A 27,881-nucleotide genomic window follows, 5' to 3' on the forward strand; every position below is an offset into this window, starting at 1 on the left:
TTGATATTTAAAAGGGGGTTTTATTGCCAAATCTCAAAGCTCTTTACAAGCAGGAGACAAAGTGCTGCCTTTCCACGGGCTGCAGCAGCAGCTATTCAGATGGACATCCACACTTGCTTGCTTGCAAACTCACTTCCTTCCCGTCACAGACACGTAACCTGGTGGCACAGCCCAAAGCACAGACTCACACCCCAGCACTCCATGCCCAGGGGGGTTTCAGGCACCAAAAACCAGCCTTAGTGCAGCCAGAATTAGGTGGAAGTTGAAATGTAAGTTTAAAGGAAGATGTAAAAGAAAAGTGCATGGTGGCAGGATGTACACTGAAGGTGGGAGTTGCTGTGTAGGGTCAGAGCAGACCAGGATCCTGTCTCTGATGCCCAGCACTGCCATTTTCAGAGAAGCATGTAAAAACAGAGGGCAGTTTCTTAGCCCACTTTCTTAGCCAGGGCCTGCCTCATGACCAGAATATGAAGAACAAGTGGGAAAAGTGCAGAAGAAACATGATGGGGTTTTGTTTCCTGCAGAGTCCGGGTGAATCAGGCTTACAGCCAGGCTAGACATCTTAGGATGAAACTTCTAACCCTACTAGAAAAAATAGTTAAAAGCAAAGAGTCTCTAATATAGCATTTTCAGCAGTAGAGTTACTGGGTGCTACAGAGATTCCGCTTAAGTTATACCTATTTACAAGACATAATACAAATCTAGTAAGTTCTGTTAGTACAGCAATTACAGTAACTAGCTGTAGCTTGTAAAGTGATTTAACTTGCCCACTTCCTAACAGATACAGGGGTTTTTTAATCTGTTAAGATTCTTACTGATGAGTATTCATTAAAATGTCAGACATTTATTCATTAGAATATTCGGTATAATATAAAAATATACAGTAAATATAAGCACATCCTGTAAGTTTGGCTGTAACAGATACGGATGTCTGGGTATTTTCATCAGCACTTTGCCGGATGGGTATCCACAGAACACACTGCCACGAGAAAACACCCATGAGAGCAAAAGCATTTGTATGTAATTTAGGGGACTGAGTTATTCCATAACCTGTTTTCGTTCTCCTGGATTTTCACTTCCAGGCTTCGATTTGCCCACCCTCGAGTTTAGGACTGGCTTCAGCTTTGGGATATGAACCTGTACCCAGAGTTTGCCCTGGTTTGTGTATGTTTCTGTTAGTATGAACTCCTTTGTTCCCCATCAAATTTCTCTCTTGTTATAGCACTGCATCTTGCAACGCCTGCCTGCTCTCTGCAGCTGATGTCCCTCGACTTCCAGTGCACGCCAGGTTCTGACAGCCCACATTCATACCACACAGTGTTCGGTAAACGAAAGTGCACATGCAGAAAAATACACTGAGATAGCAGATAGGCACTGACTGTTGTCTGTGTTATTAGCCCTTGTCCTAACTATATCTGGAAAGGTGAAGAAGACCCATGGTTCACATTGAATCTACAGCAGCAAATGACACAGATCCAGAGTTTGCTCCAAGCTGTGTGCCTGGGAGTGGGCTTAGGATGTGGGAAACTTTTTGTCTCAAAGCAAAGCTTTTTGGCACCTGAGCCCTGAGTGTTTGGCTGTGTAGAACCTTCCACATGACAGAGAGAGAAGAGCTTAGGTGGTGTGTCACTCCTTAAAACCACACTGGGAAGATCACCTTTTTCCATGCTTCCAGAATCTGACTCAAGCAAGGGAGAAGCCCTTTGGGCTGTCATATGATTCTCCTCAGAACAACTATAAAGAATAGCGGAGGGGACTCAGCTCAGGTACATTATACAGCAGCAGTGCAAAGACATGATTTTATCACAGCTGTAATCACTAAAGACCAGAGGAACTGTGGTTGCTTTCAGCAGGTGGGCAGGAAGCTGTGGGAATTCTGCAATGCCTTCCTCAGTCCCTTCTGTAGCAATGCATTTCTATTTTAATATCCTAAAGCCACTGGGACCAGCCCCAGAGGTGTGTGTGCAAAATGCCTTTCCCTCCATGTAGTCCAATTCCAGATGTCTGTGCCAAGCCATGGCTCTCAGGCTAGCCAGGACACAGCAGGTAGAGACGTGTTAAATAGGAAGAGGGATCTCATCCAGCCCCGCTGCCTGATGTGCATGCTCCTGTCAGTTAACATCCCGAGACAACACAGAGAGCAAGCCCACAGCTAAGGGAACACACATCCCTAAAGCTTCTTAATGGCAGCTCTCTTAGGAAGCTCCTGGGAATCTCCTGGACACAAGCTCTCCAAATGCCTGGCTCATTGTTCACAACAATAAGGGGGTTCAGAGTTACCAGATAGGGATGGTCTTCAATAATAAACAGACGGTGCTGCTACAAGACACTCCTTCAAAGGCCAACTGTAACCTTTTTGCCTCAAATTCCCTATTAATGAAACAGGAACAATTAATACTTGCCTGGCAATGATGCATTGAGACTTGCATTCACTCACGCAGTGCTTAGCACACCTAAAGCTCTGCAGAGCCAGGCTCAGAAGAGCCTTCGCACAGCTGCTCCAGATCTGAGGACACTACTCGTAGTCAGGATTTGGCCAGTGCTCTTTGCCTCTGTGTGAGGTCACTTTTTAACTGTGGATGTGGTTTTATGAGTATCTTTGGAGAAGATTAAACCATTTATCTTTACATTCCTGGATGTCACTGGGCCAGGTGGCCTGGGAAACCTTGCCAGCAAGTGAACAAACACTGACTACATCTATCCTTGAATTATTTAACTGGGAAAACCAGATAGGTGCCAGTGTAATCTGGTAAATACAGACAGACAGGGGCTTTTGCTGGAATAGCCATTCTGCTCCTTTCAAAAACCTGGCTTTGATTACCACGAATCTTTAAGGCCTGATCCATTGAAAGGACTTTTGACAGAGTCTTTAAAGAGCATTTACATTTCTGAAACTGTTCAATGTCCTGTAACCTTCTGCTGTGCTAACAGGATTAGAACCAGACTGGTATGTACAACACGAAGAAAGAGAGAAAGAGGCTATAACTGAAAGCTCAGTTCTGTCCCATACACATGGTGTGTGCACAGCAAAACACCACCTTTTAAACACTGGCCTAGCAACGGTACAAATCATAAATGGCAAATGTTTAGCTTTGTTTTTGAGAAAGAAATCTCTTTGAAGAGTATGTCAGGGTGCACTTCTCCTATAAAGAGTCACTAGATCCTTTTGCTTTTCTTTCTGTTTCTGTGTTGCTTCTTTTTTCAGTTCTCCAAGCCCTTTAATTTCTTGCAAAACTTGTGTAGCTTGCCGAAGCTGTTCTACTGCCTCGTTGAGCAATGTCTCTGCCACCACTGGGGGTCCATTCCCCTCCTGGGCCTGTTCCAACCCTTCACGTAAAACCTTCTGCAGAAGTTTTTCTGCCTTTTCCCTTTCATTAGCAACTTTCTCCTCCATTTTAGCCAAGCATTGATGAGAATCCTTTGGGAAACCTGGGCCTGGACGTGCTCTCTGTGTATTTTTGGAATCAGACAGCAAGTCTCCCAGGGAAGAACTGCGAAGTTTGAGACACGAAGAGCTTTCTCCAGACTCTTTCTTATCAACAGTTGCTTTTACACTCTCATGGTGTGTTTCTGTAGCTAAGGAAATATCTGTCTCTTCTGCCGAAGTTTGCTTTTCCTTCTCAGCAGAGGTTCTCCCATTTCCTTCTTCAGGTTCAACTGTTGGGGATGTGAGCTCTGCTACCTCGCCGTCTGCGATCCCATTTACTGGGAGCTTGGAGCTGCCAGACTCCAGGTCTTCCCAGCCCCCAGATTCCAGGTCACCGTGGCTGGAGTTCATTGTGGCTAGCATTTTTTCCGACAGAACCTTAGGAGGGACAGGAGGTTCTGTGACATCTCCAGCAGCAATCTCAGCAAGGTTGTCTTCACTACTGTCTCCTGATGATTTCGAGTCTTCTGTGTTTTTAGGCTCAGAGACTGGTTGGTCCCAAGCTACTTTTAGCTTGTCTGGCACGCTCTTAGGAAGAGGAATTGGACCTTTTGCTATGCCCCTGTTGCTGACCTCAATGAGGTTCTCTCTGTTCTCCTCACTTGTTGCTTGGGATTCTTCCACATTCTCCTCTGGGCTTACAGAGTCCTCTTGCTTGCTATCTACATTGTCCTTTGATGTTATGCTTTCCTTAAGCTTCTTATCTGGAGGCAATGGAGGAGACAGAGGCTTTTTATGTTCCTGGTCAGGAACATTGTTCTCTGCATCGTGCTTTTCTTTTGTGCCAGTGGGTTTTGTGGGTGGCATAGGTGGCTTTGGAGTCTCTTTTTGAGGAGGTTCATAGTCACTTTCGCTGATAGTGGAATCAAAGTTTGGTGGTCCATTGTCTACTATATCCAGATCTAGTCGCAGGATACCATCAGATGTAGACTTGGCAGCCTGAAATACGAGAGAACTTTTTCAGTATCTGTCCCATCACCAATCCTGTGTTCCATCTTTTAACTTAAAGTGCAAGAACCCCACAACCAGCATGGCAAGTGAGGAGTTGCTTCTTCACACATTTATATTTACATTTATACTTACATCTGTTGAAACTGCAAGAAGAATCTGACTGATAACAGAAATGTTTGCTACTTCCTTTGAGAAGAACATCTCAAAGCCTGTTCCACAATATTTCTTGGTTCTTCTGGTGGTGCCAAGCAGTCAGCTCTGCCTATTTTAATTCTTTACCTTGTGGATGCTCGATCCCTCTACCCCTATCATTTACAACGTGCCTACCCAAAGCACACCTGCTTTCTGCTTTAGGGACTGAACATACAAATCAAGCTGATCTTTAGATCATTTGGCCAGGGATACTGTTGTAATACCATTGTCTTCTGCTTGCTTCTTCCAACCTGATGTCATCCCTGTCTTAATAGGGCCAAGCCTCAGCTGGTTAAACCTCCTGCAAACCCCAGGCTGTGTGCAAATCACTCTAGTAAGGGGAGGTCCTAAAAAGGATGGACTTAGTAATGATGTTGCAGCGTGTAAGCTCCCCCAGAGGGAGAAATACGGTGACAGTTCCTGTGTGAGGGAGCCCAAAACCACACCAAAGCGTAGCTGCAGCCAGGGCCAGACTCCTGCGGTGCAGAGACTTTAGTTAAAGTCTCTCTTTGCCTTTCCAGCCCATCAGAGAGATGGAGACAAGGTGCACCCTGGCAACTTGGCCCTGACCCGTCCTCACCTGGCCTGCTTTGACGCTGAAAATCATCATTCATCCTGTTTCCTTCATGCTACTGCAGCCAGCAGCCGTGATACACATCTTTCTGCAGGCTCTATCCTCTCCCTTTCCCCTCAGTTCCTGCTTCTGAATTCGTAAAGCCAGTTTCCTCTGAATTTGGCTGAAGGTGAGAGGTCTTACAGGTATTAAGCTCGGAGGTATCTTGTGAAAACAGCGAGCTGAGCACTGAGAGATCTTTTTAGTGCTTAGGGAAGGGCTTCCTACCTTACCCAACCCATATTAGGCAACAGAGAATCCACACTTCATTGCTGCTGTCATTTTTGTCATGTTTTCTTCTGCGGTTTTCTGGAGGAGTGGATGGGAATCTATGATTCATTCCCAGGTATTTGTCCAGAAGAGACATTCACCCTCCATTTCTATGCAAAGTAAAAAGTCTCAGGGCATCTCATTTTCTGCACGAGGGTCATGAGTGCTCTGCAGACACGTAAGCCTTGGAAGTTTGAAGAAACTTGGTTGAGATTAATGCTCTGCTACAATATCCATCTGCCTGTAGAAACTTTTTCATAAATCACAGGAATCAAACACTAGTAAGAACCTCTCCCACGGAAAGGAACTGTAGGTTTATTTCGTGGTGGTTTTTCTTCCTTTTCTAACTGACAGATCCAGAACATCAGTTAACAGTAGACAGGCAAGTCCATAAAACTGCCTGGGAGAATAATGTATTCTGTTTCAGACCTAAGAAAGGGCTTGTAAGCTTTAAAGCTTGTCTGCTTTTTCCAGTTAGCTTAATAAAAAATACAGCTTCTCCCCACAGAGTGTGCAGTTCTTCTGCCTTTACACCACTGTGGCTACAAAACCATCACTTCATAGAAAATAAATATAGAAGCTTCGTTTCCTTCTGATTACAGTGAAACTATAATGGCTCTCCCCAGATGGTCAAGCAGCTCGTGAGTTATGGAAAGCTAAATATATCATAACATGTTGCAGCAGCTAAAATCTATGGAAACCTGAGGCTTTGTTAGAGAGGTCCTGGCGCAGGCTTTCCCGGAGGAAGCTGTTTCCCTGTCAGCTTTCTCCGGGCTGTCTGTGCCGAAGGGGTTTTCCCTGGGGTTTTGCAGTTAAGTGGAAGGAGCAGCTCTTGGTGATTGCAGCTGGGGAGATGGCTCACACCATGGGGTGCACTTACCTCCTTTAGGTGGCTTCTCGTGGGTGGCCTGCGTCCGTGGGTCATTTTCACTCTGTCCCGAGTTACATGGTCCAAGGAAAGGCTCTCATCCACTTTCACCTTTAGAAGGGGGAAGAGGAGGGAAAGAAAGAGTCATTAATTTCTCAAGATATGTCTATGAAGTTCTCACTGTCACACATGAAGGGATGCAGCGTTTGGATGACTTTCACCACTACAGTCTTTCCCTCAGACCTTACACAGCCTGCCTGCAAAGCCCTGCACGTACATCATGGATATTTAAGGTATCTGTTCTATATAGAGCTGTGTTTATCTAACAGATGCTCCAAAGCAAAGCACCCAACCTTCAGAGGTTTGCCATGGATAACCTCCCCTCTACCTTAGGGCAGGGCAGGAAGGACACAAGGCAGCTTTGTTGTCCTTGCTGCAGCCCAGGCTTGGCCCAGCTCCTGCATGTGGCAGAGCCCAGCACTGAAATTGCTGTTGCCATCTTAGAGGTGAAAACTCATTAATAACCGTGACCTGACTGTGAACTGCACCAGCAGTGCTTCGTTACAGACCTTCCCTTCTACAGCTCTAATGACAGCAGGATGCTGAAGAGAAGGTGTGAGCAGTGACCTGGATTAATTGCAACTCTAGCTGAATTAACAAATCTATTTCCTGGAATCAGATGAGAAATCCACTGCCTCCCACACGTGGGGAGGGAAGTCTCAGCCCCTGGCAGGTATTTCTCTGTGCTGGCTCTGTGACCACCCGGCCACCCTGTGATGGATGAGGGCTGCAGTCTGCTCCATGCAGAGAGGCAGCAGCAGTGAGTGGCGATGGTGAAACATCAGCGTGTCCTTGGTTTGCTGGTGTTTGTACCACAAGTTTGTACAATCAGAAAGCTGGTGAGGGTGAAACAGGGATTTAAAGGGAAAAATGGGTCCCAGTCCCTGGCTGATATGGCAGAGTGGCTTTATAGGTCTTTCAGAGGAGAACAGCTAATCCAAGCCAGCTGAGAGCTTGATCCATTAGCGTGTGCCTGGCCTGTGTGGAAATGCTTTAAATCTGGGGTTTGATCCTTACTGGAATGAATGAGAATTAGAGGCTGGCTCCCTCTGAGAACCCAGGTCCCCCTAAGGAGGATAACCCCAGGCCACAGGGCAGGGAGGTGACCTGAGGTCCCACCTTGCTGTGGTGCTGGGGGGTTGTGCAGAGCTTGCTGCCCACTGGAGAGCCATGAGCTGGGCCCCTCCAGTCGCTGCGTTACAGCACATCACATCTCCCACCTGCTGAAACATGGGAGCAGACCTGGCTGCTGAGCGCTCTGCTGATGGGTTTTGTCTTCTCAGGCTGCTGGTGGTACCAGCTGGTCCCTTTAATTCCATGTGCTTCTTCCCACTTGGTCCAAGGAACCACTACGTCCCACTACCAGCAAAACCCTGACACTGGGTGCCATTTGCCTAGGCTAAAACAGAGCATGCTCCAGCCTCTCCTCCTGCTTGTGCCCTCTGCTATATATAAGCAAAACCTAAGCTCTCAGAGTTCACATCTCTAGCACCATATCTGCAGCTCTTAGCCCTTTTCTCAAAACTTCTACTCATTGCTTTGGTTTCCTTTGCTAAACAGATCTTGCTGATTGCTTCTTTCCCTCATTGCCCTGCCTGTTCCTTCTTGTGTCATTCCCATGATGGTGGTTTTGTGCACTTCCTTTCAGTTACTGAACCAACTGCGGAATAGATGCTGCTCCTCTGCTTTAGTTGAGGGCTGATTTACAAGCTAACAAGGAGCAGGGCAAGGCTTGTCAGTGCAATTTTCATCCTTCCCTCTGTGCAGCAGGATGGAAGGAGGATTTGGGAGTGCAGGTGTGCTGGGGCCAGCTGAGAGGCAGGCAGGTTTGGCCAGGGCCATGGAGGAACTTTCCACCAGACTTCTCTCTGGGCTGGAGGCGGAATAGCTGGTGGACTGAGTCACTTTGGAGTTTTCCAGTCTTCAAGACTGGGCTATGTCCTAATCAAATACCTCCATTTCCAGGCTGCTTGGTGCTGCGGATCACGGCAGCCCCAGCTTTACACAGCTCAGCACTGCAGCTGCTTCTCTGCACCAGCCGCTTCCATTGGAAGAGAACTGCCATACACTCACTGATCCCAAACCCACTGAAGCCACCAGCCCATCTCCCACTGACTGTGGTGAACTCTTGTGTCCTGTGGGTCCCTTCGGAGATGTTAGCTCTTAGCAGCACAGACCATCCCAGTGGCATCATCTACTCAATCAGCTGCCTCTCCCTCCCTGCATCTAACCCTGGCCAGGAGAGAGGGAAAGGCAGCAAGATGTAGGAGGGTGCAGATGGCTCTCTACATGTCTTACCTTCTTGAGCTGGGAATTGAAGTGGCTAAGAGCTCCTAGCCTGCAGGGAAGCAACCTGGCCTGCCTTACACACCATCTTTCTCCTTCCTTCCACCATGGCTGGGATGCAGGAAGGACAGGGAGCACAGAGGCTCAGGCAAGTTCTGCTTTTAGCTAAAAAAGCAGTGGATGAGAACTGACACAGAAATACAGGAGTTTGAAAACCGTTTCTCTTACCTCATCAAATACTTTGTTTTTGCCTCTATTGATCCCTTCATTAAGAGCTTTTATCCACGATTCCTTTTCTTCCAAAGTTGGAGCTTGAAATTTGATATCATGAACCTGCAAGAGCAGAGAGACAATTGTTGTCTGTCAGGACCAGAGAGGCAGCTCTGTGTTCTGTGTGTGTCACTTCAGCTTCTCTATAACATCCAACTCCAGCCTGTGTTTAAACTACAGATTCCTTTGTGCTTTGGCAAGTGCTCCACTTCATAGCTCCCATGAATAGGACTTTGTTATGCTGAACAGCTTGTTGCTGTAGTTTTATTTTTGCAACTAGTAACTAAAGTAGTAAGAAAGTAAGAGTTTCTTCCTCTGCAAAACACTCAGAATACCTCTTAGAGCAGCAGCGAGTTGTATGGTCACACTGTGTATAGAGTCAGATTGAAAGTCCAAGTCATTTTGTGTTGGTTCAGATGCAATAAAGCACTTTATCTCCAACTTCCCCACAGGCTGCAAGCAACGGGAAGGCTGTGTGCAGCGGGCTCTGCCTGCTTCCCTGTTTCTGCAGCTCTGCAGAACAGAACTGATACAGGAATGTGGGGCTCTGACCTTGGCACAGACGTGATGAGACATAAGGGAAATGTAAGTGAAAAAATCAACCATATCTTTTTCTGTTTGCAAAGAAATACAGCAGTAAATGCTACAGACATACACTCTCTGAGGTTTGAACAGCTACCCTGAGAGGAAGGGAAGAGTTTGCCATATTAGAGGGAACTGGCAAGAAGCATGGGACACAAGTAAGGAGGGAGCGATGGGTGATGGTATGGCCTGTCCTCCAGCCAGCTCTCCTCTTCCTCCAGGGCAGTCCCATGGCTTTGTTCAGTGTTTCAAATCAGTTCTTGACCGCAGCAGGAACAACAGGAGGGTGTTACTTATTTCAGTGCTGTGTTCTCTGAGCACCTCACCATATTATGTAGCTTTGCCCCAGCATACACTTCAGGTGAGAGAAATATCATCTTCACCTTACACGTGGCTCTACAGCAGACCAGCTTGAATCCAAATAGGTCCATGTGGTGCCCTAATCCACACTGCACAGAAATACTCCTCTGCTAAAGAACATCATCAAAGTTGCAAAATCAAGCACTTGAAAGTGACAAGTAAGCACTGCTGGACAGTCCTAACTCAGCCTGCAGTGCATGTTCCTCCTAGCACCATCCCTAATGACAGGGGCAGCACATCTTACTGAGCTATCCCATCGTGTGTTCTACCCTCAAGGGTCAATATGTTCTATTGATCACACTCTGCCCTGAAAACAGAATTACTGATTCCCCTGACAGTCTTTTCTTTGCTGCTTATCACTACAATATCTGGGGGCTTCACGGATTAACTTTTCAGAGCAACTGAAATTATCCACCTCTTGTAGATGGGGAAGTGAGCTAAGGAGAGGCTCACTTGAAACACAAGTGAGGTCTCCTTTGGAATAGGTTTTTTTTGGTCTTTAACATCCTACAGGTATTCTGCACCTTCCCATTGCTTTCAAGAGCAGGTGTAGTCCCTGCCTTCTTGTAAATGAGGCCCCACATTCTAAAATCACAGCAGTGTCTCTATAAACCAGGGACAATATAAAATGAGGGTGACAAAGCTAATGGGCACTGACAGTCAAATGCTTTTAGTAGCTCCTTGTTTTGATTGTGGCACAACAAAGCAGCAACTGTTTTGGGTCTCAGCAACTTCTGAAGGTACCATCAGAAATTCTGCAGAACTAAAACCTGATCTCCTTACACCACTCCTGGTGTTTAACAAGAAACCCACTGCCCTTCCCTTCTGCATCTACTCCTTGCTTCAAGGCCATGGTTTTACATCTGCACATCACAGCGACAAAGTGCCAGACCCTCACATCCAGCATGGCAAGCAGGGAGTTAAGAAGCAATTTGGGGAAAGATTATTTACTCAATTAGTTTGCACATAAGGTGACGGGACCACATGTCTTCCTGAGAGCTCAGAGGAGAGGTTAAGGGCCTGAACCAGAGCCCTCTGGAAAAAGAGCCCTTTGTCTGGGGTGCAGAAGGGCCACACTAACTGGGGAACGTAACGGAAGGCAAGGCTCCAAAACAGAGCAACAGCCAGGTTTTGTTTTAGTCCAAGCAGGCCTGTTTTGATGTGTGCTTAAAAACTCTTTTTGTTTGGAAACGATTTTGCCCCAAAGCTTTGTGATTATAAAAGCTTATTAGAAAGCTCTACTTGTGAGCAGCTGAGCTGCTGCACTGCCTGGCAAAGACCTGGCAGCCTGCACCAGGGTTTAGAAATCTCTGTACATGTTGTTCGAGGGAAGGATTCCTGCCTCACTTCAAGCTTCCTCTTCCAATGCCACTTTCTGTGCCTCATTCTCCCGAATAAGCTTCTGAGAGTGTGACTAAGTGCTGGTGTCAGCAGCCCTGTGGCCAGACAGAGCGAAGCCTCAGGGGGATGGTTCATCTTTAATGAGAAGCTGAGATGTCCCTTTGGCATTCAACCCTCTGCCCCACAGCACAACACAGACCTACTGCTGCAGCCACCAAACACGACAGATAGTGAGGGAAGGGGACTCATGGGAAGATGCTCCCAAGGCAGCAGCAGGAATAGCTCTGCAGTTTCCTGAAGGACTGGCTGAGGGAGGACAAGCAGCACTCTGAGTGGCACCCTGCCCCCTGCAATGGGGCAGTGCAGGCAGTGCCACCACTGCAGCCCTGCTCCCTGCTTGCACAAGTCCCTGGGGCTGTGACACAGAGAGGAAGCAGCCTTGAGGCTCACAGCAGCTTCCTCCCAGTATGCCCAGGTATCTGTGCTTGAAGACTTTTTTCTCCTTCTTAGAACAATACCGACAGATACCAAGGAATGGTCAGGCTGCTGGCGCTCTGAGGCTGGTGCTCGGGATGCTGCCAGCCACATTCTCTTTGTTGCCTTGCAGTCCCTTGTCTGCCTGCATTCATCTATGACTCACATCCTCGGCCATGGCACTGGGTGGAAGCAGGGTGGAAGCTCTCTATAAAGCAGACGGCTGCAGAGCAGAGGCAGGAGGAGCTGGAGGAGTTGTCTCAGTCCTGCCTGCCACTGGGTACACTAGTCTGAGACCTCCAGGTCCGCTACAAACAAGGAACAAATTAATTTGTCTTGTCTGTATTTGTACTCATTTGGGTATTCACAGATAGCAGAGGATGCACCTGAAGATGGATACTCCCCACAAAACCTTAAGCAGGATCTGTTCTCCAGCAGCAATTTAAGGTAGAGAGTCAGTGACACCACTATAAGAGGGCAGAAGGCACGGTAACACATTTCCTCTCTTTCTTGCTAAGCCAGCTGAGACTGAGTCATGCCATAAACAACTGGCTGGTGTGCCAGGAAAAGCTGTCATGGCTAAAGCTAATGTGATAGTGACCATTGTAAGCCATGAATACAGACTATGCAATTTACTGTCAGTTAACCCAGAGCACAGCATGGCCAGTCAGCTCCTGCTGAATCACTGGCTTAGTGTCATGCAACAAGAGGCTCACACACGGGTCACTGTCTGTGACAGCAGCGAGCACAGTCTCCCCGACTGCTCCATGTTTTCTTGGAGACATCAGTCTCCTCAAGCAGTGACAGTCTTATGGCTATGCTGACCCTGCCTTCCAGGAAAGAGAACTGTTCCTATGGGCATTCTGTTGTAGCTGCACCAAATGATTTAACAGACAAGCTCTGGAGAACTGAATAGCTGCAGTTTAGGACCTTTACCAACACTAGCTCTTCGCTGAGTAATTCTGCTACATGCTGCTGATCTGCAGCAGAGGTGGGTGACAGAATCCTGTGCTTGCTTCTCAGTTGTTTCAGTGCAAAGCCTGGTGCTGGCTTCAGTTCAGTGGGGCTGGACTGTGAACTGCTTGCGAGCTGCTGGTTTAGGTGTGAGAATGTGTTCCCTCCTGCTGGTTTTTGGTACAGCAGGAGCCAGAGCAGAGCTGCGTCACTAACATCTAACTACCAAGAGTCCACCAGGAAGAGTCTATCTGCCAGACGTGAGGTCTCCTCCTGCCGCCTTCTACATGACTTCAGGTTAGATCCTGGAGGGGAAAGTGGAAGCCAAGGGACTATCAGTTAGGAGAGTCTTGTGGTTTTCTGCAGCTGAACCAAGAGCTCCATCATCCCTGGGGATAATGCAGCATCTGCCAAACTGTCAGACCCCAGGAGCAACCTCCTCCATGCACATGGCAAACATGCCTCACTGCAACCTACTGCACCTTCCAGGCTGGGCCCCTGCTGAAGGCAGCTACAGGTACCTCCAAAAGTCAACTAAGGGAAAAATAAGCAGTGGAAGTTTCCACCCCTGGCTGCAGGTGTGGAGTTTGTGCCTGGCCATGCTAGGAAGGGATGCATGGGGAGCTGCAGCGCTTGCTTGTGGACTCTTTCCCTTACCACCATCCTCTTTCTTCCCACTCTTAAGACCTCCCTGCACCCAAACGCTTCCAGACCCATTGAATACCAGACTTGTGCCAATCTCTGTAGGCTCTAGGCAGTTTACACCAAGCATGATTTCCACTGCTTTCTGAATCATGAGTATGTTTCCAATTCTTCAGGCCAAGGCTGCTGCCTTTTCTTACAGGCACAGCTCTCTGCATCCAACAGTTTTCATTTAATTGCTGTGGGCAGAATGAAGCATTTGAGATTTCTAAGCAGGACGGGTCTTTTGCACACTGCCAGCTTCCTTTGCTGGAGAATCAAAGCTCAGGGGGTAGTGCTTTCTTTCAGTTCTATACCAGTGCAGGCGTGTGGCATGCTTATCTTGTCACAGCTTAACAAAAATGTCATCCTTGTAAATGGGGCAAACAGAATCTGGGGTACATCCATCAAAGACTAGTGTTTAGCAAGGCAACTTATTTATTTGGGTGCAACTTTAGTTGCAGAGTAGTTTTAACTGACTGATTCATCTCCTGTGCTCTTCAAGAATATCCCATTCAAGATTTAAACTGAGATTTCCCTACAGCTAAACTGGGCTCTCTGTATCCAAGAGGGAAACTCCTGTTTGTGCACTGAAACAGAAATGACCTTTCCTAGCTTGTTCTTAAGTCCCACAAACTCATTAGATTTCTGCATTTCTCAGCATTCTACTCAGGGGAGGGGGCAAAAAAAGCCCTAGCAAGGTCTGGCAGGGCTTGGCAAGCCAGCTCACAGGGTGATTTTAAACTGAGGATGGCAGCAAGCCTCCCAAATGGAAAATGTTTAGCTGATATATATCGCCACAGCTGCGATTTCAAAACAGAAGAACGACAGTTGTGTACATTGGCCTCCTAATTGAAGCCTGTTCTAACATCTGCCAAAGTATGTTGTGTGTCAACACCCTCACCAGATTCCCAGCCAAAAGGAGGGTGGGAGAGGAGCTACAAACAGGGAACTTTTCATTTATAAAAGCCCTTCCTTTCACCAAAAGAGCCTTATAAAAAGTAGCCTCTATCTAGATCTCCATTTAATCAGTGGCACGCAAAACAGAGGAGCCGTAAACTTGCCAGCATGGCAAAAGGATGAAGTTACCCTTTCAGGGCACAGTTTGGGCATATCTTTCTCCTAGCAAGAAATGAAAGGTTTAGGAACAGGTCTCATACCCTGTGTTGACTCATGGAGCAGTGCAGAGACATACACAGCTATTACACTCTCCTAAGTAACATACTTGCAGATAATGGTAATTCCTACTGTGCCACCCATCTCTGAGCACACAGGCTTTTATTCATCTACTTATGGAGCCACCCTCTAGAAAATACACCAAGCCTGCAGGGGTTAGCCATTTCTGATCTAAAAAGACACAATTTCTGTTACAAAAGAAACACTAAACCTCAACGCAGACTGGAGAGACTCACTGCCCCAGGACCGGGTGCTGAGCAGGAGCTCACTAGCCCAGGGTGCACGTTTCCATCACTATGGTGCTTAATACTGGTTTTCTCCCTCATTGCAAAACAATCATTCACCTTCTCTCTCCACCCCCACCCTGGTCTTTGTGCGTGTTTTGGGGCACGACAGTCTTTGTTTTGTTCTTCTGAGTGAAGTTTAGCACAAGGAAGCTCTGAACTCAGCTGGGGTCTTACTATAGGAATAAACATTAAGTGACTGGAGTGAAAGAATAAGCAACAATGACAACAAGGACTAAACAATCTCCATTTATTTAAACAAAATGGAGATGGGGGAATGCAGGCATGGTGATATTTTTGCCTGTTCATATTCTTATGGAAATAAATAGGTATGTTTTGTCCTTCTCAACCTCTCAGATTTGCACGGGGAGATTTAGTGAGATCTCTTAGGCCAATAAAATCACATTGCGATTAGAAGTCAAAGTGTGATGCCTCAAAGCAACAACAGAAGTATCCTAGCCCATAAAGGTGCTGAAATGGATAGCATGTAAGCAGGAACTAAAGAGAACTTCCAAAGATATGTAGGGATGATGAACCTACGTAGGAAGAAAGGCAAGCGTGTTCTTGCATGTGTCAGTGCTCAGATGGATGTATAGCTTCTTTGCAACACCAGCCTAGTTGTGAGGTTCTGGATCTAACCAGAGGCTGTACAGGATGATAAAGATTTAGAATTTCATGAATTCGGCAAATAAATCTTTTCTCCTAGGGACTGTTTGGCTGTAAGTAGCTTTGCACTGAAGTTTCTCAGATCAATGGTTCCAATTCTAGGAGCAGTCTCCTTACATGGATCAAGATCATTGATTTCACTGGAACTTGGGCAAAGCTGCAGCATGTACAGCTCAGACAGGGATACTTCCTTGCCTAGAACACATAGAGGAAACACAGGGAATGGTTCTTCTCCAGTGCTCAGGGAGTACTGGAGAAAGAAAATGGTAAGGCAGGAAAAATATCAAGAGGAGAGAAGAAAGTTTACAAGACAGTAGCGTTCCTCCTTACACACTGTGCACCGTTCACAGCTATAAGTCATTTCTCCCAGCTGCCAAAGAGCCAAATCTCAGTCTTTCATCTGCTTTGGGCACAGCTGCCTGGGAACTCATTTTGGAGTGAGCAGACTGGAGGGTGATGAGAAAGGCAATCCTACCTTCTTACCCGGGGAGCGGATCAAAATGAAACGGTTTTTCCTTTTGAGTAGCGCTCGCAGTTCCTGGCACTTGTCATAACTCTCCAGTTCCACTGTTTCTATGCACTTCTGCTCATCCTGCAGAGAGGGAATGAAACATTATGAATAGAAGCCATTGAAATCAATCATATACCATCAAACTCTGCATGTCTTCCCCTTGCATCTGTCTAAAAGCTCTTCTGCCTTAAAAATAACCTACATGCAGACAGCAAGCCCCCATAAATCAGGCTGGCATCTCACTAAGGAAACACCCTCGTCTTTAAGCTACAAGCTGATTTGCAGCTAGAGGTCCACAGTGGCCGAGCAAATAACATGTTGTGGACAGTAAAACCACCTCCTGCCATCGCTGTTGGCCTCATCCAGGGATCTGCAGCCAGAAGTGACACTACCTCCTCCCCACAATGAACACAGGAGATGTTGTTCTGCTTTTTCACAGGGAACATGACACAAGCATCACCATGGTCCAGGCAGCCCCTGGAGATAAGAGGGGAGCCCTGCCGCCACTGAGCTGGAGCAGGCTGGTCCTCACATCAAAAAGGTGAGCAGAAGCCACATGCAACTGGGACACTCTCCTCTCGCAGCCACGCTTTGAGCTGTCAAAATGCTTAGGACTGGAAGTACAGTCCCACAGAGCCAGCAAAACTGTGAGGGACAGCGTCTCAGTGGGGTATATTTATCTCTGGTGTATCTCCACTGACGGCTGCTGGCCATGGTCTTGGCTCGTTTCTCCCAGTAACATAACTAAAATTCCACACATGGTGCGTGGCTCAGTTCAGCTGCAGAGAACCATCCGTAATAGGAATCACAGTGTAACACTGGGCAGATAATATTCTTCATGTCTCAGTAGCCCTGAAGAGACCAAAGCTCCCTTTTGAAAGCGTTAGACGAATAAGCAGTGAGAATCACAGAGCAGTTCTTGCTGGCAAATGCTCCAGTCAGCACACCTCATGAACCTCTCTATTACCATCCTGAATCAAAACCACTGGCCATCACCATCCCCAGCCCATGCTCTGCTCCCAAGGCAGCTCCTCGTACCCGTCTGAGTTTGTATTTAGCAATTCCTGTAGCAGAGAAGGGGGTGTGGGATGAGGAAATGTGTCGTAGCCAGGAAGCTGCTGCATGGCTGGAGGCAGGGAATGGAGAGTTCAGAGGGAAGTGGGCTGCGGGGAATTTCCTCCCTTTACCGCTTGACATTTAAGTCGCTGTGCAGAGCTCAGGCTGCGTTTAGTTTGTTTTAACCCTCCTATCTGGGGATGTGGGCCCAGCGGAGCTCATGCCGGAATGCAGAGCGAGTTCAGAGCCGCTGAGGGATGTCTGGATCTAATTTAGGTTTATTATTTTAATGACATTACTGTTTATTTCATTTAACACTGAGTAGGTGAACGTGACCAGAGAACTGGGAGAACACATACGAGGAGGAGCAGATTAATCCTGCCCAAACCTAAAACCCAGCAGATAAAATCCTGCTGACGTTACCGAGCTCTTTGAAGGCACAAGGCTCCTGCTGCAATCCTGGTATCGCAGTGTCACTGCAAAAGGACAGGGATGGAAATAATAACCCCTCAGCGGCCAACAAATGACAGAGAAGGGTGAGGTCAGGAATACATGCCTCGGGGATGGGTGATCTCATCCTGGCCTTTGGTGCACGACCGCCCACATTACAGCACTGCCGCACGGCCGGTGCGGTTACCAGCCCCGACGTGAAAGTTTGCTGAGCTCCTTCATCTCAGAGACCTGAACTTCTCAAGTTATCCTCTTCAGGGAGGGCGGGAAAGCAAGCAGCCAGAGAAATAGGAAAACTCCATGTCTGAGGCAAAGGAAAAGCATCTGAGTTGAGAGAGCGCCAGAATGGGGCTTTTGTCTCTGTTTTTACCCTTGGCAAGCAGCCATCCCCTCTATGTGACCCTACCTGGGTCACAAAGAGATCCTTTATGTTTGTCCTGCACCACTAAGATAAAGACTGAAAGACTCAACCCTGCTGATCTCCAGGTCCCCTTCAACCTCCTGGGAGCTGGAGGATACTCGGCATCACAGAGAGACAAGGTTGCTTCCAGAGTCCCACCCCAACACACGGGTGTTAGACGCATGTTCTGGACAAGCTCCTGCTCCATTTAGTCTCTAGTGTCCCAAAGAAGTTAAAGCAATCCTTTTACATCATCCCAAGACACAAAAGTTGTGTCTTTACTCAGTGGTCGCACCTCCTTGCAGCACACAGCTCACAGGTTGTCCCTGCACCTGATCAAGGCAGGGAATTCCCTTCAGGCCACCTTTCTCCTTTCCTTTACAGACTTTAGGCCTTGTTTTTTAAACTGCTTTTGTGCTTGCTGTAAGGGACAATCAATAAGACATTTAAAATCCTGCTACAGAAACCCCTACATTCATGATTGAATGCAGAAAACCAATTCCATTAGCTATTCATGGAGCAGATGCTGCGACTTAACGCGTATCTGTCTGTAAGCTTGGCCCTTAAGAAGGAAAATACCAAACACCCAAAAACATTAAAGCATTAACCAAAGAACCACACTTGGCAAACAATTTCCTTAATGAGAAGTTGATAAAAAGGGGGGGAAAGACTCACTGAAACTTGTATTTATATGAAGTATAATTTCCAGGAAAGTCCTCTTCACTGACCCACATTCATGGGCTGTGACCCTCCATTCAGTGCACAATGTCTAGACTGCCTGAAATAATAATTTACTTCTCTATCCAAGGAGCTCAAAGTGTTTTAACAGATCACTTTTGGGTATATATTGCTTTTACCAGGGGCAAAATACAGATGTTAACTGCATGACTATTAAAAGCAGAGTGGATCCTCTGGTCTCTAGAAGACTCTTTGTCTAGTAGTTTTTTAACCTGTCAAATAATACACTTTAAAAAATCCCCAAAACAACAAAAACCCCAACTCTAAAACCTAAATATAAACCACTGTTTAGGGGGAAAAAACCCCAAGCCCAAGAGTGATGCTCTCTAATCTATGGAGTGATGATACTGATCTGTGCAGTCTCTCTGCACAGGATTGCCTGTTCTTCCCCTGCTCTCAGGAGTTTTGCAAGGCTTGATTTTTATTCTGGCAAGAATATGCAGAAACAAGAAGAGAAAAAAACCCTTTAGAAAGTAACCTGCTTGGTTCTGCGTGGGCCTGCTGCACACAACCTGCCTTCCCAGAGGTTTCTGAGCAGTTTCTCAGGATCTGAGCACGCCAGAGCTGCAAGTGTTTGCATTGATGCCTCCTTTCCTGCCACTGGGGTATGTAATATCATACAAACATCTTGCTTTACTGAGCCTTCACTCACGTGAGGGTGCAGATATAGGGTGCTGTAGATGGAGGCACAGCAGATAACAGGAAATCCATCTCCCTTCATTTCACCTCCGCTGAAAGAAACCTGAAGCCTGGTGGAACGACTTTCACCCCCATCTGCTCCAGGTAATACAATAGCCATTTGCAATTCACCTTCATAACCAAACCCAAAGCCTGAATAACAAATGCAATATGGGAAACACTCTGCCAGGACAGGTCAGGAGCACATTCCAGAAGATTGCTGTTGATGAGGATAAATACAGTATTTGTGTTCTGCTCAGACTGTACTTTCTGGTGATGTGGTACAACGTTACTGCCTGCATCTTGTGTTGGCCATCCCCTCTGCTCTTGTTTTGCACACACAAACCTTAGCTACAAGTGCAGCCAGCCTCATGCAATTGCATAAAGAAACGTGCCTGCATATGAACCAACTGTTGAAGGCAATATTAGCACCTCTTCATGAAGGGCCTCAACACGTGAAGGTCTCCAACATGAGGGACTGATAAAAGCACAAGGCGTCCAAGTCACTATCTCAGTTCCTGGAAATCTGATGGGCTCAGACCAGCTGAAATACTCAGCCTCTGAACCTGCCCTCCCACATGGAAACTGACCTCCCTCCCATTTAACCCACTTAGGTCTAACTTAGGATACATATGGGAAGATGCTTGTATTCCTGTTGCCTGAAGCTTTATCTCCTTTCTTTTTCTAGGGCTCCAATTCAGCAAGCACTGAGCAATCCCATTTTCAACTGTTTCAGCCTGAGAATGGTCTGGGATGCTGTGTCTGTTTCCAGGGTCAAACAAAGCAGGTATGTGGAGAAGGTCCAGCAGGAAAAATGGCAGCTTGAGCTCCAGAAATAAAAGCCACCGAAGCACACTGCACCACAGACTCTCCTTTAACACTGGCCCTTCTCATCTCAAAAACTTACTTCCCCAATTGTAAGACAGAGACAGCAACACTGCCCTCACTCACGTTAAAGGAAGATAAATACAGTCATAAACACGAACTGCCTCAATTCTGTAGCAACGGGACCCCTCCTGAGAGCAGAAAATTGCTATTTCCTTTAGTTCCCCTGTAGTAAGTCTGCACAATCACATGCTATCCTATTGTGCTACCAGATAATTTTGTAGCAATTTCCTCTCTTAGACATTTGACTTCACTGTAAGCCAGTTTAATAGCCTATAGATATTAACATGATCCCTTATTTACAATAATGGGACCTTGTAGCTACTGTAGCTTACAGATGCAATTTATTACAGGATGTTACCACGATCCGCAGGCTACCAGAAAACGTTATGTCTGGTTGTTACAAATGCCATTTTCCTTGTTTAGATAATAAAATAACCCTTTAAATGATTGAGATTTTTCCTTCTTCTGAACATCTGTGAAAATTAATCTTACTTTAAAAGCCTCCTTTTCCCTTGTGGTAATGAAAGCCTCCATATATCTTGTTTTTAAAGGCATGCCCTTTAAAAAACCCTACGTCATGATTATAGAATTTGAATCTGTGAGTTCCTGAAGCTTCAGCTGGAGTCAACAGGTATCTGGGGCACTGAGAAGCAATCTGCAGAGAGTCAATGTTTGCAGGACCAGGCTGCAGCTCTCTTGTGTAAGAGAAACCCTTTCCCTGCTTCCAAGCTGCTCATCACCTGACAGCGACTTCTCATTTCATTGTTCTTGCATTCTTCATGCCATTTCACAACTAAGAACAAACGCCTCCAGAAAGCTTTGGGATTTGGGAAGAACAGGAGGGTTCAGCGTAAGGGAGGAGGTAACACCCTTTAACCCAAACTGTTTTTAACAAATCTTTATTAGGCAATAGTATGTTTTTTAGAAAAGAGAACCAAACTCACTGTCAGTCCTGTTGTTCCTGAAACCATCGCAGCAATGCAGCTGCTGAAACATTTCCCCATTCTTCTTCCCTTGACACACTGCACACGAAGCTGTACATGACGCTGGGTTTGTATCATCCTGATACCCACGAGTGACCCAGATCCTCTTGTGTCAGACACCACACAGACACGTGGTCTTTGTGCCGACCATGCAGTGAGAAATCCTCCTCCATCCTGATGCCCACGCAAACTTCCGGCCACCATATACCAGCAGGGCTTAGACTGACCCACCCCTCATCTCAGATGGTTGTAGCTTGTGCTCTGCACTTTAATTTCTAACTTTGGGGCAAACTCTGCTCTTGCAGAAGCCCCTTCTAACCCGGGAGCCAAGGGAAGAGCTCCTTTTGCAGCCCAGCAGGACCAGCCCTGCATTTTTCATTCTTCTAGCATGAAGATGCAGGACATATTTGGCTTGGCTCTTATTTCTCATTTGATTGGAAACAGTTCTAAATGAGGCCATGAACTTAAGGCATGCAATTTATCTAGGGAAGTCCAGGACAAGGCTCCCAGGGGTCCTTTGCTCAGTACTGGCTCAAGTAAAAGGAAAAGATGAGCCAAATCCAGACCATGTCTCTGGTTAAGGAGGACAGCAAGCACTCTCAATCTCACCCTGCATCCATCACAGACTCTGATGAGTCTGGCTAGCAACAATTTGAGCTGCTCGAGGGGTGCCAAACAGCTGCAGGGTTGCCTGCCATTCCCTCAAGCAGCAGGTGGGAAGTCAGCCTGCTACAGTCCACTTTTATCCTTTAAACTCCAAAACCACACAGCACATATCCTGCTTCCGCCCCAAGCTTTACTCCCTTTGCCTTCCCACAGGATGTCCTGCCCCCATTATTTTTCTTTGGCAATGGAACTGTCAAAATATTTACTGGCTAAAATATTTGTAATATATAATATACTCTAAAATGCAGCTGCTGACTCTTCTTTATAGCATTTACCCTTCCTGGAGATAACTGGAGAAGCCCTTTTGAAAGGAATGAGCTGGAGAGAAGACTGAAAAACGCAGGAACGTGTGTCACCAGGGGACCGGTCCTGCCTCTACTCAAGACCTTCAGCTGTGACCATACCTCATCCTCATAGACCACGAGCTGGGTTTTCCGTAGCTGGATGTAACGATCCTTCCATAATCCCAGGAGCCCCCCACTGCTTTTCTTAATCCAGCCGTATTTCTCTGCGGTCGGAGCAGGCTTTGGTTTCTCTGAGACTTCCTCCTTTGTATCCTGCAAGGACAGAGAGGAGAAGGAATTACATCAAAAGCACTTTTCATCCATTTTATCAAGGTCCTCAGAAAGCCTGCCCAGAAAAGACCTCAGCACCCACCAAATGTGGTCCCTCCCCACCACATCACAAGGGAAAAGACTGGCATCTTCTAGAGGAAAACTGAACCAGCTCCCACGCGGTCAGGGCGTGACGATGGACTCTGGCCAGCCCTGGGGACACTGTTGGGATGCCAGCAAGACCACCTTGCTTCTCTGCTTCCCCAGTGGCTCTGCTCCCCTCTCTGTAGAGGTACTCCCTGCTCACTTGTGCACCAAGCGTGCCTTGAAAACAAGCACGTTCCTCTCCACTTTGCTCCTCCAGTTCTCTGATGAATCCCAGTGGGATGGATCCTTGGCAAATACATGGCGCAGAATGGTTTGGGTTGGAAGGGACCTTAAAGACCATGAGAGTTAGGACTTCATCAGAGTCACACTAAAATATCCCCAGCACGCTCCTGTGTGGCTTGTAGGCAGCGGGAAGGACCGGCAGAGAAGGGAGCACCAAGAATGGGATGGTTTTAATTGTCCTGCCTTTAGGTCCTTGCTGTTTGTCCCAGCCTGCTCTCGCCTGCCTGCAGCAGCATGAGGAGCCCCAGCATCCTGCACTGGGAGGCTGCTGCCTTTCCAGGCCTGGTAAAAACCAGAAGATGGATAACTTCCCTGCTTTGAAAAAACATCAGAAATATCCAATATCAATATTCACGTCAAACAGAGACAGGAAACCTAAGCCGGGAGCAGGGGCTGATTAGCTGACTGCCTTCACCAGCAGGCTCGGCTGAAGCTCAGAGTTTTCCTCCTCCCCGGTGCACTGGAAAAGCCTTTGCAATGGCAGGATCCCCTCTTCCCCTCCCTTGGAGCACCCTGCTGCTCCCAACACCCCACAGACCCCTCAATAAGCCTCTTTGCCTGGAGTGAAGCGAGGGGAATCCCTCGCGGAGCCAAATCCCCTTACACAAACACCTCATGACTTGCAAGGAGAGGCCAACCCCAAACCCTCCAGCCTCCTCCCAGGAAACCCACTGACCCCTCAGACTCGGTTTCCTCCACATCCCCATCTGTAACAGCAGCAATCGTGCTGCAGAAAGCCAGCACACCAACCGTCTCCAAACAGCCCTCACTGGCTGCTGAATGAAACCTTTTCTCTTAGGAAAAAAACCCCAAACAAAACAAACTGGACTGGCTGAAGCTCAGACATCATGTTTCATAACATGAGGAAATCCCACATGCATGGAAAGGAGTCAGAGCTGGATGCTCCCATGGCCAGGACAGAGCGAGTCTGTCGGATGAGCTCCAAAAATTGAGAGAACAGCCTTGCTAACAAATCTCTTTTCATGCACTAGAGTCCCAATGAACACACCCTTGGACAGCAGCTTTGCTTGCTCCAAAGAGGGAGCTCACACCCATAAAAGGAGGAAAACCACATTAAATACCCCCTGTACCCACATTTGTTCTGATCCCTGCTAAGGTTGGGAAGAGGCTTGGCTTTGCAGGTAGGCTCAGGAGCAGATTGGGAGCAAGAAACTCAAATAAATCATCTATCACCTGAAAGAAAACCAGGCGGAAACCTGTAACATCCTTGGTGCCATTTGTAGCAGTTATTTGTGTTTGAAACAGCCACAATACAGGATGGCAGAGCACCAAGAAGTTTTCCAGGAAATGAGGGGGACTGTGGGGGGGTTTCTTTAAACTTGACTTTTTAGGTTGCCAGGAAGTTGTATTCAGTTGTGATCTGCGACTTCAGCAAACATCAACTGCTGTACAAATATAGACCTGCTGGTTTCCTGATCGAGCACCCTTTTGATGTAATTTTTAGATGGTTGAGCACGGACTTTAACCTCCCTCCGAGCGGTTCTGCATGGATGTAGCTGTACTAAGAGTTTATTCAAGTGACTCCAGACCAACAGCTGCCAAAATGTTCTTACTCCTTATGGGTTGGTTTTTTTTTTTTGCTTGGCAGATGAATTCTTGCTGTTCTTTTTCCCCACCTGGCAGGAAGACTTTCTGAAATCACATGGCAAATACATCTATCCATGGCCTCTCCAGGTGCTCCGCAGAGAGAAAACTGCCCTATCTCCTCTGGGTTTAAAATAAAAGTACTCCCTGTGAAGACACAGCACTTAACATCTACCTCTGCAAAACCAACGTGTCCCAGTAACAGTTTTTGTTGGAGCTGCACTTCTACACAAGGCAAAGCTAGAACAGAGCTTGTCTGGCAGCCTCTGAGGCTGCCTGCTCCTCATGGGCTCTCCAGCCTTCTGAGGACATCACCTCTCCTCCGTGGCACTGCAGGGTGATCTTGCAGCTCACCCTGTCCCCAGGTCACCCAGGAGCCCTGGATGGAGCAACCAGGGAGCCAGCACCCGGCAGCATCCGCAGAGAGGATCTGTGACTCCGAGCCTCCTCCTGCCCCAGCTGAGCAGCCCAGGAGAGGGAAGGTGAGATGGGATGGAGAGTGCTGGGCTCAGCAGATACAGCAGCCACAAGCAGAGGGCTCTGCCCCAGGCACTGCACAGGAGTCACCTGAGCTGGGGCTGCCTGGTGCCTGCTCCAGTCCCCACTACAAGATAGATGTGATGGAGCCATCTGTGTAAAAACCCAGATGATGCAACCTGACTGTTTGTTCCTGTGAAAGCAAGAAGAGTCTTGGAGATGGTGCCTGACACTTTTGCAGACTGTTTTAATGCCACCTCTGCCTGAAATTGGCACGGGGAGGTTGGCCAGGGAAGGGCACCAAGAGCAGGCCTTGTGCCCACCCATTCTGCAACTAAAACCAGAGCATGGCCCAAAGAGATGAGTTGCTGTGGTTATACTTCCACAAGTATAGCTGAGTTATTCAGCTATTCAGCTACTCAGCTATTCCTTCCACAAGAAACACTAAGAAACCCTTCCCGGGATGCTCTTGGTCTGGATTCATTCCTGATGATGGTGTATGTAAATCCCTGAGAAGAAACTCCCTGACATCAGCTAAGTGAGCCAGTGTAAATGAAGGAAGAACTGAATTATCCCGATGCTGGCTCATGCCAAAGGCATCTCTCCCAAAACCAATCCATAGGAGCCATTTTTGCAATTTATATCACAGTGGCATTTGAAGTGAAACATGAGTTTCAGACTGATGATGCAGAGATGACAAACCAGGGGGACAGAATGGCTTTTTACGTACCAATTAGGCAGTTATTTCTCCTCTCCCCCTGTACTTTAAGGGCCCACAAGCCCACATACATTTCATGTTTTCCAACACAAAAACAACTCGACAGTTGGATCATGGCGATGCTTTTACAAGTCACAAACAGTGCCCAGAAGCATCTCACCCAGTTACAGTAACTTCACGTAAAGTGAGCAACTTGTGTACCACACACTCCTCTCTAGCAAGCCGCTGATGAACACCTCCCAGGAGACAACCTTCATCTCCAGACCTCCACTGTCTTCCTCCCTTTCCACGTTCCCTCCAAGCCCAGCTGTTTGACTTCCACTTCTCACTGACCCACGGAAGCAAAACCGTCTTACTGGAAATAAACTGCTCAGATCCACGTGAAACTTGGGGAACTGCATCTGACACCCCCTCCCGCATGCAATCACTGGAGAACTCATTTGTCATTAATGAAGAGTGGACGGTGAGATGTCGGTGGATGCTGGGGTGGGGGTGAAGCCCCTTTGGCCACTGGCCACCAGCTGGAAGCAGTTTCTTTGCTGTGGATTAATTTCATGGATGCCGGTGGATAACAACTCTCTTTTGCTACCAACTTGGGCTGCTTTGCCATCTCCCTGTTTTATAAAAGCTCTCATTCTTGTCACAGAATGTTGGGAGCTGAAATAATGGGAAAGGGGGGGAGACAAGCCACAGCTATCGGCTTCACATGCACTAGAGGCTGAAGTCCTGCAACAGACCACCCTACCGGGAGCTTGCTTTGTGCATGAGCAGCAAAACCTCATTTAAGGAAAGGAAGCAGAAATAATTACGTGGCCAGACAAGGGGAGAAAACGACCTGTTCAACTCGCTAACACATTTGTTGTGTCTTAATCCGCACAAGGATGGATTATTGGGGTGTGAGCCCATGGACGTGAAAATCTACATGTGTAGAAGCACTCCTGCCCTTCTCCAAGTTAAACCCGTCCCAGGCAGACACGGAGGAGGAGGACAGACTTGGGGAAGGCTGCTAGGTATGTGGCCATGGCCAAGCTTGCGGTCTGACCGAGGCCCAGCTCCAGTACGGAAGTACAACACCCCAGCAAGAGTCAGCAGAAGGTGGCCTGAGCAAGCGTGGCATTTGAACAAGCCCGACTCTGCCAGCACTCGTCCTCCGGCAGCGCCAGCGTTCGCCCGGCAGCCTCACCCGGCCGGCTGGAAAGTTTAAATCCCAAGAGCTCCCGGGATGCTCAGCCCCGGCGCAGCCGGGCCAGGGCTGAAGGCAACGGGGGGCGCTGCTTGGGAAAAGGGACCCCCATCATCTGCATCCCCATTTCTGCTCCCACCGCCTCCCGCTGCCGGACCGGGGGGAGCGGAACCGGGGATGTGGCCGGGGCGGTCCTCACCCTCCGTCCCGGCCGGCAGCGGCACCAAGGGGCTCCCGTCCCGTCCCGGGGGTCCCCAACAGCCCCGTCCCGCCCGGGGGGCTCCGCTCCACACCCCGCCCCGTCCCGTCCGGTGCCGGTCGAACTCACTTGCTCCATGGCGGGCCGGGGCCGGTCGCTTCTCGCCGCCCGCTCAGGGGCTGCGCCGCCGCCCCGCTGCCCCGCTCGGCTCCGGGCGGGCGGGCATGCCGAGCCGAGCCGGGACGGGACGGGACCGGACGAGCCGGGTCAAGCCGAACCGGGCCAAGCCGAGCTGGGCCCCGCGGCTCTCGCCTCCGCACCAACTTCTCGGGGAGCAGCAGCAGCAGCAGCAGCGCCGGGTTTCCGGCGGCTCCGGCGCTGCGAGCGAGGAGGCGGGGATGCCCCCGCCGCCGGCCCCGGCCCCGCCGCCGCCTGGCCCGGCCCCCCCCGCCTGGCCCGGCCCCGGCCCCCCACGCCCGGACGGGCTGGGTCTGGGGGAAGGGAGGTGGGACTGAGCCTAAGGGAGAGGGGATGTGGGGTGAACGGGGTGCCTGGGGGCAGACGGTGAGTGCAGGGTGAGACGTGGAGCATGGGCTGGGACAGGGTCCTTGAGGTGCGAGAAAGAGCTTGGGGTGGGAGAGGTCGCCAGAGTCAGGCAGGGTCCGCAGGATCAGATAGGGACCGTAGGTATCACATCGGGACACCTGGGATCAGATAGGGACCGCAGGGATCAGGCCAGACCCCTATGGCAGGATGATGTCCCTGAAATGGGAGGGTCCCCAGGATCAGATAAGGTCCTCAGGAATCAGATCAGGACCGCAAGGATCAGGCCAGACCCCTGTGTTAGGACGGTGTACCTGAAATCGGAGGTCCCCAGGGTCAGGCGAGGTCCCGGGGTCAGGGTGGGACAGTGTGCTCGGGGCTGGGGTC

General features: G+C 48.4%; 1 protein-coding gene and 1 long non-coding RNA gene across 3 annotated transcripts; one reads left to right on the top strand and one right to left on the bottom strand.

Moving 5' to 3' along the window:
• PLEKHO2 (pleckstrin homology domain containing O2) lies at positions 1 to 27,322 on the bottom strand. Its single transcript, XM_030497556.1, has 6 exons — positions 27,081 to 27,322; positions 22,230 to 22,382; positions 15,931 to 16,047; positions 8,896 to 9,000; positions 6,334 to 6,432; positions 1 to 4,366 (listed from the first exon to the last, which is right to left on the bottom strand). Exons 1-6 carry the CDS (start codon positions 27,087 to 27,089, stop codon positions 3,128 to 3,130), a joined length of 1,722 nt encoding a protein of 573 aa, XP_030353416.1. The 5' UTR covers positions 27,090 to 27,322; the 3' UTR covers positions 1 to 3,127.
• LOC115612805 lies at positions 14,712 to 22,230 on the top strand. 2 transcript variants are annotated; one of them, XR_003993160.1, is made up of 3 exons: positions 14,712 to 16,507; positions 19,977 to 20,876; positions 22,094 to 22,230. It is a non-coding gene; the product is annotated as an uncharacterized LOC115612805 (long non-coding RNA). The 2 variants fall into 2 exon arrangements; XR_003993159.1 differs by lacking the exon at positions 14,712 to 16,507 and having other exon boundaries at positions 16,535 to 20,075; positions 20,728 to 20,876.
• Positions 27,323 to 27,881: the final 559 nt, after the last annotated feature.

This window comes from Strigops habroptila, chromosome 9, assembly GCF_004027225.2.
Source record: "Strigops habroptila isolate Jane chromosome 9, bStrHab1.2.pri, whole genome shotgun sequence".
Classification (NCBI taxonomy): Eukaryota; Metazoa; Chordata; class Aves; order Psittaciformes; family Psittacidae; genus Strigops; species Strigops habroptila.